Here is an 18,735-nt window from a genome sequence, read left to right as displayed (position 1 = left end):
TAGTTATCATAGTAAATAACATCTAAAAGCGACATATTTTAATCAATGACATTAAAATACATCTTCAATCTAATATCATTATCAACTTTACATTTTCTTGGGGAAAAAAAACTTTCCTCTAATGTTGCTTCTTTTTTTACAATCAACTGCAAGTTATTTATAAAATTAAGAGTGTATTTATTAAATATTTTAATTTTTGAGTTATAAAATATTTTTAGTAGTAACAAAGTCATTAATTTTTTTTTACATATATAAATTTTTTAATAGACCGATATAAACAATTAGACACCCTAAGTATTTGAGGCCCTGTGCGGTGGCTCACTTTGCACACCCACAGGGCCGGCCCTGGGCTTAGTCCCCCTCATGTACATATATATTTTTTCCTTCTATTTCTAATATATTATTATGAGTTAGGCGTGACAATATAGTTCGATGTCTACTCGCTCTCGAATATATAGATATTCTTAATTTATAAAAAATAATAATTTTAATTAGATTTTATTTATTTTTCAACAAACTCTGAGACCGAATAATAATTAAAAAGAAAAAGAAAAATATTAGAAACAGGTGCCACCGTTTGTATTTGACTGGGCAAGTACTTAGAAGAAATAGCCCTAATTTTCATTTTCCATTTTCCTCTTACATAATCCGCCACCTTCTTCTCTCTTTCATTCTCTCTCATTTTATTTATTTTATTTTCACTTTCCCCCCTTATCTTTCTCTTTTTACCCTTTTACCACCACCGTCTTCAAAAAGACAAAAACAAAACTTGCTTCGTTTCCCTTTCATCTTTTTCGCATTCCCCATTCACGCGCCACCACTTTCCACCTTCACCGAACCCTCTCTCTTTTCGTAATATTTTTTTTCTTCCTTTTTTACCCCGGGCTCCGATTCCGGGGTGTGGTCCCCATTAAACCATTTTTCTCCTTTGCTGATACGCGTCGTTATCATCATGGGCGATCTTCATCTAAACGGTGTCGTTTTCGGGGAGGATCGCCCTTACTCCTCCTCACCGCCTTCGCCGCCGCTTCCTGTATTGAATCCTGATCCGTCGGTTGTTATGGAGGAGGCTTGGTCGGCGGCTGAGGAAACTACCGCCGAGATTCTCCGCCGGATTCAACCTACTCTCGCCGCCGATAGAAGGAGGAGAGAGGTTGTTGATTATGTTCAGAGACTGATTCGTTTTGGTGCTCGTTGCGAGGTGATTTTGCTCATTCTTCGATTTTTAGGTTAATTCCTTTGGTTTCTGTTTTTTTTTTTGTTGTTGCTGCTTTGTTTGATATTTTTGAATTGATTTTATATGATTAAGCTTTTCGATGATGCTAGCTCTTTTTTTTTGTGTTGTAAATTTGGTGATGGTTGATTGATTATGAAGATTTTGGTATGAATTTGGAGTTGCGTGTGTTGTTGTGATAGTGTTTTATTACGTTTTTTAGTGATCAACTTCGTCATTCGGAATGTATGTGTTGCGTGGTGTTTCTATGGTTTGCTTTTGAGCTTGAAGAATAATAATGTCTTATAGCTCGATAATGAAGATTAAGTCAGCTGAATATGCGAAAAAAGTAGGGTATTGTTGGTCACGTGATTTGTATGGCTGAGGAAATCACCGCTGAACTGTTGGAGATATGGTGAATTTGAATGAATAATTGATTCGATGAGGGAATCTTGTTTTCGGAATCTGTCTAGGGTTGACGTAGTATAATCCTAAACCTTCACTCAAACAATTGAGTATATTAAACTTATTAGATTATTAGTATATGTAAGAGTTGTGAGGTGTGAAACATAATTCGCTTTTAAACTGTTTGTGGTACTTTTGCAAACCAATTCCTGTTAATTCTCCATGTAATGTTTAGAAGAGATGAACTGGTGGTGAAGATGGAAGCCAGGTAGAGATGTTGATCATGATTTTACTTTGGTTGGAATTAGATATGTGAACATGAATGTTGGATGGGCAGACGATAGGAGCCTGATGAAATGAATGGAGAAAGCTAGATTTTGAAGCCGAGAGTTTTTCATAGTTGGGAAGGTAACGAAAGATGAAGTATTTCTCTTTAAGTGGGAGAGAGGAAGAAGTGATCAAAGGGTGTTATTATAGTGTTAACCCCTTGTGTAAAATGACAAAATTTCAAAAGCCGTTGCCAAATGTTTGGAGCAAGCTTGAATGGAGAAAGCGGTGATTAAAGGGTTGCTCTATTAGTGTTGTTAATTCCCTGTGGAGAAAGCTTGAGTTTGAAGTGAGAGTCTTTGAGAATTTGGAAGGTAACAGAAGATGAAGTGTTCCCTCTTTACATGGGAGCGAGAAAGCAGTGATTAAAGGGTTTCTCTGTTAGTTTTAAGTTTTAACCCCTTGTGGAAAACGAAAAAAATGGCAAAAGCCGTTGCCAAATGCTTTGTGAAAGAAATATTATCTCTAGACAAATCTTTTTGTTTAGGTAAATTAAAGTGGAATTTGATTGAATTAAATGCAAAGTTTTTTCCATTACCTTTCCATGATTTTTTTTTTTGTTTTTTTTGTTTCACATTATATTATGAAAAGATTAAACTGATGTCCAATCACTTCATTTTTATTCATGATATTTTATATTTCACAATATGTAGTTTAATAGTTTTTTGTCAGATACTATTTTAAGTATCCGTGCCACAAACTGAAAAATATTGTGAACTTGGTAACCATGATTGTGAATAATGGTCCACTCTTTTTTTGTTAGAAGCCTCCCTTGTTTTCCAGGGTTGGTGAGATGTCAATCATTTTATCAGCTTGTACTTATATTAATTGGTCTTTAAATATTTTCTTGTGAAATCAATAATCAATGAAATGTTCGACAAATTAGGTTGGGTATTATTGAGATCCCACATCAACTCAATATATGACCCAAATAGTCCTTATAATGCTTGAGCTACCCTTGACTCTTTGTCGCAACTTTTGGGGTTGAGTTTAGATTTAAGTTTAAATTCTAAGAAGGTATCAAAGCCTATTATAGATTTGTTACTGGGCCACCTGTATCTGCCATGTTTTAGATGTTTCATTCGGTGTTTAACTTGGGACAGACGTATTTGTCGACGCCGTAGATGCTTATTCGTATGTACGGGGGAGTGTGTTGAGATCACACATTGACTAGAGATATTATTTTGCATTAAATTTCCGCATGTGGTCTGGACATACTACATTGACAACTTTCTTGTTTGTGAAATAATTCCAGTATCCTTTATTTTATGCACTGCTTTTCTACCCCCAACATCCTTTGTTTGAGGAATCACACATACTTCCGTGAGTGGACCTTATACAAATCCCCCTTGAAAGTGACAGAAAAGGAAGCAAGTGGAATTTTGCAAACAAGGTTATCTGTGTATTCTGTTGTAATGTCATGTTTCCCCTCTAAGGTAATCAGGTTTGTTGATAGCTGCCTTAATGATCCTAATGCTCTTTAAGGTTACAGCATGAAGAGCTGTAATTGTGGGCTATATCAGGACTTTTAGGTTCATTGTCTCTCACAAACTAATTTAGGAATCAGAGACAACTTGAAAAAGCATCACTGAGAGCCACTGTTTGTTTACTTGTCTGTGCTCCTTTTTATTTTATGAATTGTTTTGATCCATAAAATAAGATTGATCTTTGGAAGTTATTTTTATTGAAAATATTTGTTTCAGAAAGTTATATTATAGCAATTGACTTTGATTCTGAAAATTATTTTAGTTGTTCACAAAATAAAGTTCATTCAAAATTGGATGAATTTGAGTAGATTTGATTTGATCTGAGTTTTATTGTTCAGAATTTTCTACCCCCATGAGCATCGTATTATTTAGCTAGATAGATGGCTGAGGTTTTTGGGTTATTTTATAGTTATCAATAAATTGCTAAAAGCATACCTCACACGACACTGGCATGCACTTCACCAAAGGGAATCATCATAGTCTTTAATAAGTACCGAATTGCTGACCCTAGTGCCTTGTGGTGTCTGCCTTTGAGTACTCTGGCTTTTCTGTTGTGGGTTGTGGTTTCTTGTTTCTATATTAATCCTTTTGAATTAAATGTCTATATTTGGCCATATAAATTGAGGTAGACTGTTTATGCCACAAAAACAATCCGCTGTGTCTTTATTTCTTCTAAAGTGCTTATTCAATTCAGTGCTGCTGATTGATATTTAAATTTGATGAATAAATTTTCATGACTGTAGGTAGGTACTGATGTTAGGATTGTTTCTAAGGTGATATAACATACCCAATTTTTCCTTTTCTATATTTCAGGTTTTTCCATATGGGTCAGTTCCATTAAAAACATATCTTCCGGATGGAGATATTGATCTAACTGCACTTAGTTGTCAAAACATCGAGGATGGCTTAGTATCTGATGTTCATGCTGTTCTTCGGGGAGAGGAAAATAATGAAGCTGCTGAATATGAAGTAAAGGATGTTCGTTTCATTGATGCAGAGGTTCTTTTTATTCTCTTCCTTGATAGCACTTCTCTTCTTTTTACTGAAAGTTCTAAATGTGTGTTTTTGGCGGGTTATTTGCAATAGCACTTCTCTTATTTGATTTTATAATTGATTATATTGGCTGTTCTTTTTCGGCAGGTTAAGCTTGTAAAATGTCTTGTACAGAATATTGTTGTAGACATCTCTTTCAATCAGTTAGGAGGACTTAGTACATTATGTTTTCTTGAGAAGGTATTATTGAATGGCCTCTTAAGACCGCTGATAACTTTTTGTAACAAACTGTTTTAAAAGTACTTTGCTCTATCTTTACTTAACACTTCCAAAGGATGATTTGTCTTTTAATATTTTCTTCATTTTATATGATTCTCTTGAAACAAGTGTTTTGCATTTCCTTTTATGTTGTATTATACGGTTTCTATTGTATTTGCTGTTAACTGTATTCTGAATTTATATGTTGTAGGTTGACCGCCTTGTAGCCAAGGATCATATCTTCAAACGTAGTATTATCCTGATAAAAGCATGGTGCTACTATGAGAGTCGTATTCTTGGTGCCCACCATGGGCTGATCTCTACATATGCTTTAGAAACACTGGTTCTGTATATTTTCCATCGATTTCATATGTCCTTAGATGGTCCTCTAGCAGTAAGTTCTGCATTTAATCTACTTGGATCATACATTTTAAGGAAAAAGAAAGAAAAGAAATCTGCATCATATACTGGTGATGCATCCTTTCAATAAGCATTTTATGCACTCTGCCCTTTTCCAGGTTCTCTACAGATTTTTGGACTATTTCAGCAAATTTGATTGGGACAATTATTGTGTAAGTTTGAAGGGACCAGTTGGCAAATCTTCTCCTCCTGATGTAGTAGGTATGTAAAGTATTCTTGGTATCATCAAGTAGCTTTATCTCGGTTGTTTTTTGATTCTTTGTTGTTGCGTGAAGCTGATGCACTGGAAAATGTGGGAAATACTCTGCTGACTGATGAATTCATCAGAAGCTGTGTGGAATCATTCTCGGTACCTCCAAGGGGGATTGATCTAAATTTGCGTGCATTTCCCCATAAACATCTGAACATCATTGATCCATTAAAGGAAAACAACAACCTTGGCCGTAGTGTCAATAAAGGTATGAAGTGTTTTTCCTTTTAGTCTATGAGACTGTTGAATTGTAGTTTTAATGTTTTGTGGCTATGTTGTAATATGTGATAGGAACTGGATCAGATTGGAATGAAAAGATGTATTATTATTGAATGAACATTAAGAACGTATAAATTCCTAGATATTTGAGAAAGCCAAACTCTCCCAATTATAGTTTCACCAATTGCCCAACTCCATCTCACCCCTATTTATTTTTAAAGGAAACATGCCTAATTGGGTCTAACTAACTCCCTAATTAAGTGATTTTTCAACAGAGAAGTTACAGGGTTTGTTCTAGACTGGATACATGCCCATTCATGGTCCGACTGGTCCGGTTTTTATTACATTGCTTCGAATAATATCCTGAGAGGAATTGCCTATGACAATGATGTTATGTACATAATTCAGAATGTTGAGACAGCAACCATTCTAATGAAGAATGAGAAGAGAGGGATGGCGCTTACTTTGGACAAACCCAAAATTGACCAAGGTCATAAGCCTGTTCTGCCAGGCTTTTAGGGCCTGCATGAGCCCATAAATGGTTTTATGCCTCATCTGCTGATTGAAACCCAGGGGAATGAGTTATGTAGACATCCTTTTCCAAAATCCCATTTTGGAAAACATTGTTTACATCAATTTGTTGGAGAGGTCACATATAAAAGAGGGCAATGGTGGACACAATCTAAACTCGGACAGGCTTAATTGTCTGAAAAACCACAACCATGCTGCTGTTGTAATCCTTTAGCCCGGCTTTATACTTATCAAATGTACCAGCGGGATTTAAATATGATGCGGAAGACCCACTTACATCCAAATGTTGATGTGCCTGTTTGAAGTGGCACTAAACATTTACGTCCAAATCCTGTTAGTACTAGTAGGAGGTATGGGCAGTAACTGAGGCTGGAGACTACCAGATTTTGATCTGGTTTGCATGGGATGCACATTTTGAGGAGGAGGAGGAGAGAAAATAGAGGAAGAACTATCAGGATTTATGGTGCTGGATGCAGTTGAAGATGGAGAGTCAAAGAAGGATGAGGCCGAATAATATAAACAAAATGGACATGGGTTGTGCAAATAGAGAGAGAGAGAGGAGAAGACCAAGAGGGAAAGGGGGCAGGGGAGGTAAACTAAGGACATAGATGGTTTATCTCACAGAGGGAAACTTGGACCCGTGGAAGAGTGCATCCTTGGAAATTTATTTGTTAAAAGCCTTGGTTTCTGAAAGAACTGCTTTCCAACTGATGAACCATTGGTTTTCACCGATTCTTCTGGTTCTCCCAGTTTCTTGCAATGTTTGTTTTGTGCTTGGTTTGGACTTTGGACTGGATCTCAACCTTGGTTTCTGAAAGAACCACTTCAAAGTTCAAACTGATTAACTGTCGGTTTTCACCGAGCTTTCACTTCAAAGTTCAAACCTTGGTTCCAATGGTTTACTCCCTGTTTTTTGCAATGTTAGTTTTGTGCTTGGTTTGGACTGGATCTCAACCTTGGTTTCTGAAAGATCCACTTCAAAGTTCAAACTGATTAACTGTCGGTTTTCACCGATTTTTCCGGTTTAAGGCCGGTTTCAACGGTTTATTGCCGTTTTTTTACAATTTTGGTTTTGTGGTTGTTTTGGACTGGATCTCAGGCTGGTTCAAGGTCCAACGAGTTGAACCATCTGGTCTGGTTTTTAAGCCTTGGTTCAAAGAGACTTGGTATCCTCAATACCAAACCACTCAAACTTACTATTGTTAGTATATAGAAATTGAACTAGTAATCCTTGCATGTCTTATTGCTTTTGAATTGGACTGATAAATCAATATATTTTAGGAGTTAGTCAACAATAGTCTTGATATGTTTCATAAACTCTTGAACAGAACGATCACCTTTCGTAGTGGTCTTGAATTCATTTTGCATCTGACATGCCTTTGCCTTGATGCGCGCCTCACAATGGCCTCAAATAATGGCAACCTATGAACTTAAGGTTGAAAACAAAGTGGTAAGATCGGAGCCACAATAGCAAGCATTGGTCTTGCAACTCCTAAATAGTATAAATAATACTCTCTATATCTGCTACACAATCATTTTCAAAAGGGAATAATAGCAATAGGCGAAAGTAGAGAGAATTGTAAAATCAATTCTTCCTATATTCATGAAAATGAAAACTGAACTGAGAAGTTCAGATTGCAATGATTCATATGAGCTTATCCTACTCTCATATTGGAGTTAACATACACTTCCCAAACTAACTCAGATAATTTGAGGCAAGTCTGACACCTATGTGTCTTGACTCTGGTTGCCTGAAGAGGAAGTGCCAACTTGTTGGGATGTAACTGGATGATGTGAACCAGCTGGTTCAGTTGTCTAGTCATTGGTTAGCTGAAGGTCAGAACTGAAAGGTCAAGTGGAAGTCATCTATCGATTTTGGAGACAAGAGTTATCGCCATCTGGCAGATAACCTCTGCTGTGTCAGGCGAGTAAAGTGCACGAGCTGAATTGCCCACTGGTAACCCGTGCAGGGAGAGAGGTTGTTGTGTTGTGGAAGGGAAGAAATGCATACCTAAATTCTGAGTGCCAGCTAAATAGCGGATGAAGCGTTTGACTTTGACTGCCAGTGAATTTTCAAGGGATGAGCCATGAACTGGGAGACCTTGTTGATAGAGTAACCAAGTTATATCCTTGTAATAGTAGCATACTGAAGGGCATCCACAACTGGGTAATATAGAGTGACATCTCAAAAAGAAGTAGGTCCAGTTTAGGTTAAATTTGAATGGCCATTGGTGTGGCAATGGAATTGGTATCATGCATGTTTGTTCTGTATCATGCATGGCTTTTTTTACTTAACGAGGTTCAGAATGGGTAAGGAAGACTGAGGGAGAAAGTTGTGCTGGAACAATTGTCATATTTGGAAGAGGTTTGCATAGGATGGGTATTGGTTGGGAAAGGGGGAACCACTGGAGTGGGATGAAGCAGGGGCAGATGGTTCGGAGGAAGGAACAAAAATAGAAGAGCTTGTTGCAGAATAATTTTTAGGAGAGACCGGGTCAGCACCCTGAGAGGGTGAGGAAACCACACTTGTATTGCAGTGAATGATTGATAGAGAGCGAGGGAGGAAAGGACACAAAGGATGGGAGAAAAAGAAACAGAGAAGGAGGGAGTTTTGGGAGAGGCCGGATAATCTCTACTTCAATAAGCACTCAAGTTATTTATCCAAACAGGCAAAGTGTTTTTAATCAACTATCCCAATATCTTAAGTTGTTTGATGACGACATACTAGGGATTTTATATATAACACACCGTCTCATGTATCAAGCCCTTTTGGCTTGAAGCATGGGCAATGTGGAGGCCTACTTGTGCACAAATCTAATTTTTCTATCAGAAGAATTTGAGCGGCAATAATCAGAATATCGACTGGTTGATCATGGAGAATTGGATACCATGTTGTGGACCACCTATCCTTTGAAATATCTATATTTTTTTGATCTGTGGTTACTTCTTTAGGGCATAGCATACTCCTTCAGCTCTCGATACTAAATTTCTATCCCATTTGTGGCCCAGTCATTTTTGGTATTTGACTTTATGATTGTTGACCACTCATTTTTGGTAAGAAAGCTCTGTTTGGTAAAAAATAGCGGATAGCTGATAAGCTAGCTTATAGCGAATAACTTATAAGCTAGCTTTTAGCTTATAGCGAATAAGCTAGCTGATTGAATTTGTAGTGTTTGATAAAATTAGCGGTTGAACTAGCTTATAAGTATGAAATGACATAAAAAAGATATGTTTAATTAATATTTAATTTTATTCAAGTAAGATGATAGGGGTAAAATTGGAAGAAACATGATAATCTATAAGCTATAAGCTCATAAGCTACTTGAAATAGCGTTTGAAAAATAAGCTATAAGCTCTTTTCTAAAAACTGTTACCAAACAGAGCTTTTAGCTTATAAGCTAAAAGCTATAAGTTATAAGCTAGCTTATTGGCCTTCCCAAACAGAGCCAAAGGCTATCTAAATGCCCCCCCAGCACCGTATTATGGACAGAGGCCTCATACTAACCAGGAATGGCTTCCTAGAATGTATGTTTTTAGCTTGTATATTCCCCCATAAAATTGCAACTATAGACAATAATTCTAAACCCTCTCACCAGCCTCTCCTAAAAGGAAATGGTGGTTGGTAAAGTTCAGTACATTCAAGATATTACTTGAAATTGTCTTAGAAATTGATAAAAGCAAAGAAGCTTAAAGTTGTCATTCTTCATCTTGATGAGCCTACATTGCACTGCGTATTTCGTATGTGCTTGTATTTCTACTTCTCGTTAATTTGTTTGTTTTTGTTTTCTATGAACTGTAGGACTAAGAACAGTTATGGGTGAAATTTTTTTTTGTTGGTTTGTTTTAAATTTATAATGTCCTTAACTATTTGCTAAGCTATGCTTAGATCAAGAGCATAATAACTAAACCACCTTTTATTTATCTGTAAAAATGCTGCTGTGGATCGGTTAATTTCTCTCCTTTCCTTCCCTACATGATTACACTCACAATAGTGTATTTTCTTACTATAACTAGTAGCATTTGTCTACTGCCTTTACATACATTACCACTGTAGCAGTGCTGCTGTTTTGCGTAATTTATTTGTTTTTGTGTACACTATCCATGGACCAGACGGCATAAAAGAATTAGTTATAAGTGCCTTGGTTTTGTCTAATGATTCATTCATGTTGTCTAATGTCATATTACAATGGTGGTATTCATTTATTTCTTTCAGGTAATTTCTATCGAATACGTAGTGCATTTAAGTATGGTGCCCGTAAACTTGGCTGGATTCTTATGTTATCGGAAGATAGAATAGCGGATGAGCTTAATAGGTTCTTTGCAAACACTTTGGATAGGCATGGAAGCAACCAAGGGAATGAGGACAATTCATTTTTGTGTTTATCTAGTGGATCCAAGGATATGATGACTGGAAATCAACATAATTATGAAATTAGAAATGAAAGAGAAAGATATGTAGTAAAAGATGTCTCTTCTATGTCAGGGCCATCATTTGAATCCTCTGGGGATGGAAATTCAGTAGCAACTTACAAACTTGGTGAAGATTCTAAAAATGTTGCAACATCCGAAGTCTTGGGTATTGCAAGCACTAATGGTTTGCCATATTGTTCAAATGGGAAGGCTGAACATATTACTTGTAGCGACACAGATGTAAATTCTGTTTTTGATGATGAGAAAGAGAAGCATGGTATGGTAAGCAATTCTGTCAGATCACATACTGTTGAAAAGAATATGGCATCTAATGGTTCAACAGTTGAAAATGATTTGTTTCATAGTGATAGATACAATCCTAGTGTTCCTGGGGGACATGAAGCTTCGAAATCATTGTTAGACCTTGCTGGGGATTATGACAGTCACATTGCAAACCTACAATATGGCCAGATGTGCAATGGTTATCCTGTCTCTCCTGTTGTGGTCCCTAGTCCTCCTAGGTCTCCCAAGTTTCATAATCGGAACCCCTGGGAAACTGTTCGTCAATGTCTACAGATGAACCATGGCATTCATCCTCAGACAAACTCAAATTGTGTTGTGGGACAACTTTACCTCGTAAACCATCCTACTCTACCAATGACCTCTTTCGGTGCAGAAGAAAAGAGAAAGCCACGAGGAACAGGCGCATACTTCCCTAATATGGTATCTATATTGTTATTCAAATTAAACGCATATATATATATATATATATATATATATATATATATATATATATATATATATATATATATATATATATATATATATATATATATATATATATATATATATATATATATATTTTAGAAATATATATATATATTTCTAAAATATTTGATATATGACTTTTTCAATAATGCAGTCATCACTTAACGGTTAATCTTATAATTTTGCAGAATTCTCGCCCATTCAGGGATAATAGGCCAATGCCAGGTAGGGGAAGGGGTCAAGCACCGGGTGCCCATGGGCATTTACAGAGATACCCTCATAACAATGGGTTTGCCCTAGCTTCACAAGAGTTAAATTTGCCTGTGGAAGGAAGTTTTGAACCTGCTGTAGAAGGATATCATGCTCTTAGCAATGGTAGAGCCAGATCTTCAGAAGCCTATTTCTCTCAACCTTCCACATGGGGAGCACGCCTTGCTAATGGTTTTCCTCACTCATCTGACAAACATGAGTCTGGCTCTGTGAGCCCTCAGCTTCGTGGATCCCCAAGACCTGAAGTGAGCAATCACCCAGACACTGGCATTTCTACTTCTAGGGCATCTGTGCCTAACACGGGGATAGTGACAGAGGAGAGGTCTGATTCATTGTCTGTAGCGGATCCCAAAAGGTAAAATATTTTTTCCTTTGATGCTTAATCATTGTTGCAGAGATTCCTTATGATGTTAAATCACTGGAAACTTTCTTTAGAGCTTAAATCACTACGATTACAGTTTGTACTCCTAGTTTTCCTTTGCTTTAAGGGGGTGTCTATGGTTTGAGATTCAGGATTGAAGTGCAAGGTTATCATTTGAAGGATGAAGATGACTTTCCTCCGCTTTCCACCTGAGTGCCAGTGAAGGATGGTGAAATATGTAATTGCACTAACAATAATGGTCAATACATGGAAAATATTATGACTTGCCTACCTTTCAGCTGGTTCTACCAAAGGATGGCGATTTTGTAAGAATTAAGAAGTAAGATCAATGTGCATTCGTCTCAAAATGCAGATAGCTTCCATCAACTCTGGGTTTCTTCTAGAGATTGATGAATGATAGAAATGAGAGTACCAAATACGTAGAAAAATGTCGGTAGTAGCCATAGATGCTAACAAACTAGACTAAACTAGGTTGAGTGTTGTGTTATCCTTATTTCGGTGTTTCTTGCTCCAATTGGTATTTTGTACCAAAGTGCATGTATATTGTGGTAATTTTTTTTCTCTCTTACATGCCTTTTTATTGTTCAATATTTAGGGATGTATATATCAGGTGATTTCCTGAAGTTGAGTTTATACTTATTATCTGTTTGTAGCTTTGAAGTGTAAAATAGAAATAATTTAGATATTTTACTGGAATGGATACCCTAAGTTGTGACAATTTAGTGTTTTCCTTGTAATGGGGTGTTCTCTCATGATTATATATTTATGTCCTTGCTTGATGTGCTCTGAATTGAAGAAACTCTACAATATTTGATATGCTTTCTCAGTGAGGAGAGGCAACCGGAGAAATCAGCGATACACATTGTTTACTTGCTGTGTCCTGTATGCTGCCTGATGAACTTTGATAACATTCCTACCAAATAGAATAAACGACGGGGTTTTGAATTATGGGGAATTTATTGAATATGGCATAGTTGCCATATTGACAGTGTTTTGTTTGTTTTTTTGGTCATTAGACTGATTTAACATTTTGGGCATAGGAGGTAATAAGTAATGCTGGTGGTGTACAGGTTAAGTACTTACTGAGGAAAGTTTGATTGAATCTTGCTTTAGATAGTCTAGTCAATATAGAAGAATTGGTTACAAGAGGAGAACTAGGGAGAAGATCATCAAAGAAAACTTTAGATAGTCTATATGATCATTTTCATAAATATAATTCGTCGAAAGTACAGCAATGACATGGCTTGATTCATGTTGTCATCAGAATAATGATTAGTGAGATTTGTTTTTAGTTGTTGTGTCTGAAATACTGATTTTTGAAGTGAAAAACTGATCAATGTTCCATGCTTGAATGTTCTTTTGTCAAGCAATGCGAATTCTCTTCATTTAAATTGAAAATTAGGTAACTTTGTTCCTTTTATGTGATATTTTTTCCCTATTTTTCTTAATGACAGCATTATCTCTGGTGGAGTCCATGGCTATTCAAAATTGCCTTGATCATGCCCCTGAGTAACGTGTATGGTAGTTTACATCATGTGTAACTTTTTTATGTAATAGATCCAGTCTTGATTGAACCTAATTCAGTGAAAGCAGGATTGAAAATGAAAAACAAAAAACATGCTTCATTGTTTAATAGAAGTTGTATCATATATTACTAATATAGCACTAATCATTGTACACGAAAATACAGGGACTTGTTAGTAGACCTATTTTCCTGGTTTGAGTCACAGGTAGACAAAATAGATGGGTTGATTTTCTTTTGTTTTCTTGTTTCACATTTTTTATCACAACTAATTTAATGTATTTTTTAAAAAACTTATTTGCTTTGGTTTAAAATCACTTTTTTTTAAGCCACTAGGATTGGTCTAGTGGTGAGGGGTTTGGATAGTACGCTATAGGTCTTGAGTTCGATCCCCAGCTCATTGTAAATAAAAAAAAAAATCATTTTTTTTTTTGTGTACAAGATTCAGAGTACTTGTCTTTTTGCATTGAGTTTTTAGAAGAAAAGAACGTTAGTTATACCTTTGTTTTTTATTTTATTTAAAGGTTTGTTTACTAAGAATTTTAGGGTTAGTTATAATTTTTTTCTTTTACAGAAAAGAGTTAGTTTTTTTTTTTTATATAAAGAAAAGAGTTAGTTATACTTTTCTTTTGTGTTAACCTTCCTTAAGAGAAAGGAGTCTTGATAATCTGTAATTTGGCCGCGAAGTAAAATTTGAAAAAAAAAATGATTTTTTCAAGAAATCAAACTGTTTTTTTTTTTTTAAAAAAAAATTAGCTATACTTTTGAGTTGTGTCAATTCCTAATATATCCGTATCACAATTGTGTGATTCAGTTTCTGTCTCCATTGTGAGAATCCAATCCCAATTGTTATAATTTGATCTTTTGTGTAATCTTTTTTAATATTGGGAGTGATAGGATTCAATTTAGTAAGAAAACGGCAGAAATAGGGAAATTGACTGAATATTATTTCTGTAAAACCAATTAGAGTTCAAATGGGATCTAATTGTGAAGTACAATGGAATAGTAAGAAAAATAACAATGAATGAAAACATAAATTGAGTAATTCGAGCTACTTAGGGTCTCCACATACATAGTAGCATCTAAAATTCAGACATGACTGACTCCAATGACGAGTACATCATAAATAGTGCTCAGATCTTCTTTCTCTCTCTGTCATATGCATCATCAATAGTATTAATAGTGGTCAATTATGTTTTCTCTCTCTACCATCTGCATCATTAATCGTGGTCAACTGTTCTCTCTCTGCTATTTGTCCCTCACACCCTTTATTCACTGCAACATAATATTCTCCTACATTATTCTTGCCATGTCTCCTAGTAAAAACTCTATCGAAACTATCAACCCACACCCCCCCCCCCCCCCTCAAAACTCTCCTAGACCCCAAGGAGAAATTCTGGATAATCTTTCCTCAATTTATCTGCTAATTCCCAAGAATTTTCAAAGCCTGGAAGACCCTTCCACTTCACCATTCATTCCTTCCGGTATCCATAGCGTCTTCAGGTTCTGGTGCTAACTTCCAGTCCTCCTTCATACAACTAGGTAGGGGTTGAGGTTCAACATTTGGAGCTACAACTTTCTTTAGTAATGAAACATGGAAAACTGGACGGACTTTACTATCTTCTGGTAGCTTTAACTTATAAGCTATTGCCCTATCTTCTGCAAAATCTCATAAGGCCCATAATATCTAGGACTTAGTTTCTGATTAAACCTCTTGGCCAATTTCTGCAACTTGTAAGGTTGAATTTTTAGATACACCATATCACCAATATGAAATTCAACCTCTCTTCTATGCTTATTGGCTTGGCTTCTCATCATATCTTGAGCCTTAAGCAACTGCTCTTGCATCTCTTTCAAAACTACATTCCTCTCAGTAGTTAACCTGTTAACCTCCTCTACTGCAGATAGTTGCACATCACCTTTCACCAACATTGGTGGACTTCTGCCATAAAGAGCCTCAAAAGGAGTGGATTTAAGTGAAGCATGATAATTGGTGTTATACCAATATTCTGCCCAAGATAGCCACTTAGGCCATTGTTTTGGTTGTCTTCCAGTTAAGCATCTCAAATATGTCTCTACACATCTATTTACCATATCAGTTTGGCCATCTGACTGAGGATGGTAAGCACTGCTGTACTCCATTTTTGTACCAACCTGTTTAAATAATTCTGCCTAAAATGTGCTAAAAAAAACTCTGTCCCTATCTGACACTATGGATTTTGGGAATCCATGCAATTTCACTACTTTTTTAATAAAGATCTCAGCTATGTCCTTAGCAGTATAAGGATGACTAACTTAAATAAAGTGAGCATATTTTGTTAACCTGTCCACAACTACCATAATAGTATCAATCCCATGTACCTTAGGAAGTCCTCCAATAAAGTCCATGGAGATGTCTGACCACACCCGTGTAGGGATGGGTAAGGGTTGCAACAGTCCTCCTAGGCTTAATGTTTAGTATTTGTTTCTCTAGCATATCTCACAAGCATTGACATAGTCTTGAATTCTTTTCCTCATGCCTTCCTAAAACACAATGCTGGGTAGCTTCTTATAGGTCCTCAGAAACCCAGAATGTCCACCGGGAGATGAATCACTACTCTGCCATCATGATACAACCTACCAGCTTTCAATTTAAAACCAAAATGGCTGAGAGGGTATGCAATCAAGGCTTGTACCATTCCCTTCAATTTATCATCTTGCTGTACTTCTTCTTCTAAACCTTTCCAAGCTCCACATTATTTTCTTTCCCTGGTTTGTATTTAATTTCAAAGTCAAAGCCAAGTAATTTTGCAATCCATTTATGTTGTTCCTCCCCCATACTCTTCTGCTCAGTGATATATTTCAAACTCTTCTGATCGGTGTGGATTTGAAAATGTCTTCCAAGTAAATATGGTCTCTATTTCTGCACTAGAAGGTTGATGGAGCATTGGTAAGGCCAAAAGGCATAACCAAATACTCATAGTGACCTTCATGAGTTCGAAAAGAAGTTTTGGCAATATCTTCATCCTTCATCCTAATTTGATGGTATCCAGACTTAAGGTCTAACTTTGAAAAAATTACTGCACCATTGAGTTCATCCAACAATTCATCTATCACTGGAATTGGAAATTTATTTGGGACAGTTACCCTGTTTAAGGCTTTATAATCAGTACAAAATCTCCACCCTCAATCTTTCTTTTTCACCAGTAAAATTGGGCTTGAAAATGAACTTGTACTATGCCTTATGATCCTAGATTACATCATCTCTTTCACAATCTTTTCTATCTCATTCTTCTGGTAGTATGGGTACCTATATGGCCTCAAATTAGGAATATTAGCATTTGTTGGAACAAAATTGATTTAAAAATATTTGCCCCTAAATCTATTAAGGTTTTGATGATAACAAAGTATTAATATACAATTGGAGGTGCTAAAAATTTATTTTAAGTGTGCAGAACTTAGTTACAGACAAGCTCTGAAGAAGAATCTTCAGAAGTTACATGCATCAGAGGATGAAGACATCAGAACTTGCTAAAGTCTGAAGTTAATCAAACTCTGATGTATATCTTGGATTGTGTGAAGATTCGTTTTTGAAGGTCAACTCTTTTATCAATGAAGAAAAGGACTTCTCAACCTTGATCAGAACAGCTACTTACATTTTGTCTGTCCACAAGGGAGAACGTGACATATCTGACTTCTTAGCTGAATAAGGAAAGTCTTCTCTGCACATGGTCAAAGTTACTGAAACTCTTACTCTGTTTTGGAAACGACCAAACTGCATCAAGACAAGTTGCTTGAAGACAAAGGTTATCTTCATCAACGGTCATCTTTGCAACGACTCTTCCTTAGTCCTATATATACTAGAAGAATTAGTTTGCAAGATATCAAGTATTACACACGCGCTCGAACAATTTCATATTTGCGAATACAAACTCTGAACCTCTGAACAAGTGTTTTTAACTCTTAGTCCAAATACTGTGTAGTTTTATATACTCATTGTATTTGATCCTGAAGGTTCTCTTAAGAGCAGTTGTATTACAATCAACGAACTTTATTTACTTTGTTACTCTGTGAAGTCTTAAGCTTGTGTGCTTAAGCATTGTGGTGAAGTCTCTTGCTTGTGTGCTTGAGCAATTGTAATCTTGTGTGATTATAGTGAAATCCCTTGGAAGTGCAAGGGGACTGGACTACTCTCGTTTTGTGAGAGGAACCAGTATAAATTGGTTGTCTGCTTTTCTCTCTCTCTGTTCTTGTTATTACTTTGTGTTGTTTATCCGCTGCTAACTTAGTTAAGTTAAGAACTTTGAAAAAGTTTTAACTTGGCTAAAACACAATTCAACCCCCCGTTCTTGTGTTTTCACACCTTCAGCATTTGGTTTGAGCAGAATAGCATGATCATGCTCCTTTATCGGTGGTAAACCAGAGGACTTATTAAACACTTCAGCAAATTCCTCAATTATCTTCTCCCATTCATACACATCTTCGTTTGTTGAGGGTACGATTTTGACCTCCATTAATGTATGGATATAGAATCCTATACCCTCATTTGACAGAGCCTTAATCATTGCCTTCCAAGTAGCTTGGTTGTTACACATAGTTGGATCCCCTTGAATGGTGTACTTCTGGCCATCTACTTCACATTTCAAGCACAAGTCTCCAAAATTAGCTTCTACGTTTCCCAAACTAGCCAACCAATCCATTCTAAGTACCATTTCTGAATCACTTAGCTCAATTAGGAAAAATTGTTGTTTGAAATTTACCCCTTGAATTTGGAATTGCAGCCCTTCACACACACCTTAATTCTTCACCTTCTCACCATTGCCTACTTCAACAACATAAGTAGGTGTGTTCCTCAGATTCAGTCGTAACTCCTCCACCAATCTGGTTGCTATGATGTTGCTAGTAGCACCAGAATAAATCAATGTGAGGACCCTTCTGTTACCGATCATCACAAAGACTTTGAAAGACTTGTTTGAAGTAAGTCCTTCCTTGCTATGTAATGATAGCTTCAGAGTCTTTTATTCCACCTCCACTTCATTATTCTTCTCTTCCTCCTCTATCGTAGGTACTTCTTCATCACTACTCCAATCACACAACCTCAAATTCATATGCTTGAATTTGCACATGTGATCTCTACCTCTATTTCTCACCACATTTGAAACATAACCTTCTCTCGTGTTTGTCTTCAAGCACAGCCGAACTCAAGCTCTTTCCTTTCCATTTATAACCACTACCAATTCCACTCCTCTCCACCTCCTTCTTAGCTCCACCAAAATCCCCAAGATCTCTAAACTTGGTGGT

At 36.3% G+C, this 18,735-nt stretch overlaps 2 protein-coding genes across 3 annotated transcripts; one reads left to right on the top strand and one right to left on the bottom strand.

The window, feature by feature from the left end:
• The first annotated feature begins 538 nt into the window (after nucleotides 1–538).
• LOC123921067 lies at nucleotides 539–13,698 on the top strand. Of its 2 annotated transcripts, none has more exons than XM_045973463.1 (9): nucleotides 539–1,201; nucleotides 4,246–4,431; nucleotides 4,573–4,665; nucleotides 4,895–5,077; nucleotides 5,202–5,304; nucleotides 5,379–5,561; nucleotides 10,317–11,236; nucleotides 11,470–11,906; nucleotides 12,065–12,651. In XM_045973463.1, exons 1-9 carry the CDS (start codon nucleotides 953–955, stop codon nucleotides 12,123–12,125), a joined length of 2,415 nt encoding a protein of 804 aa, XP_045829419.1. In that variant the 5' UTR covers nucleotides 539–952; the 3' UTR covers nucleotides 12,126–12,651. The 2 variants fall into 2 exon arrangements, with proteins under 2 accessions (XP_045829419.1, XP_045829420.1); XM_045973464.1 differs by lacking the exon at nucleotides 12,065–12,651 and adding an exon at nucleotides 13,388–13,698 and having other exon boundaries at nucleotides 573–1,201.
• Nucleotides 13,699–16,362: 2,664 nt separating this feature from the next.
• Nucleotides 16,363–18,146, bottom strand: LOC123922497. The gene is made up of 2 exons (XM_045975213.1): nucleotides 17,798–18,146; nucleotides 16,363–16,550 (listed from the first exon to the last, which is right to left on the bottom strand). Exons 1-2 carry the CDS (start codon nucleotides 18,144–18,146, stop codon nucleotides 16,363–16,365), a joined length of 537 nt encoding a protein of 178 aa, XP_045831169.1.
• Nucleotides 18,147–18,735: the final 589 nt, after the last annotated feature.

This window comes from Trifolium pratense, linkage group LG4, assembly GCF_020283565.1.
Source record: "Trifolium pratense cultivar HEN17-A07 linkage group LG4, ARS_RC_1.1, whole genome shotgun sequence".
NCBI classification, from domain to species: Eukaryota; Viridiplantae; Streptophyta; class Magnoliopsida; order Fabales; family Fabaceae; genus Trifolium; species Trifolium pratense.
The sequence above is the reverse complement of the archived record's forward strand: the minus strand, read 5'-3'. Positions and strand labels throughout refer to the sequence as shown.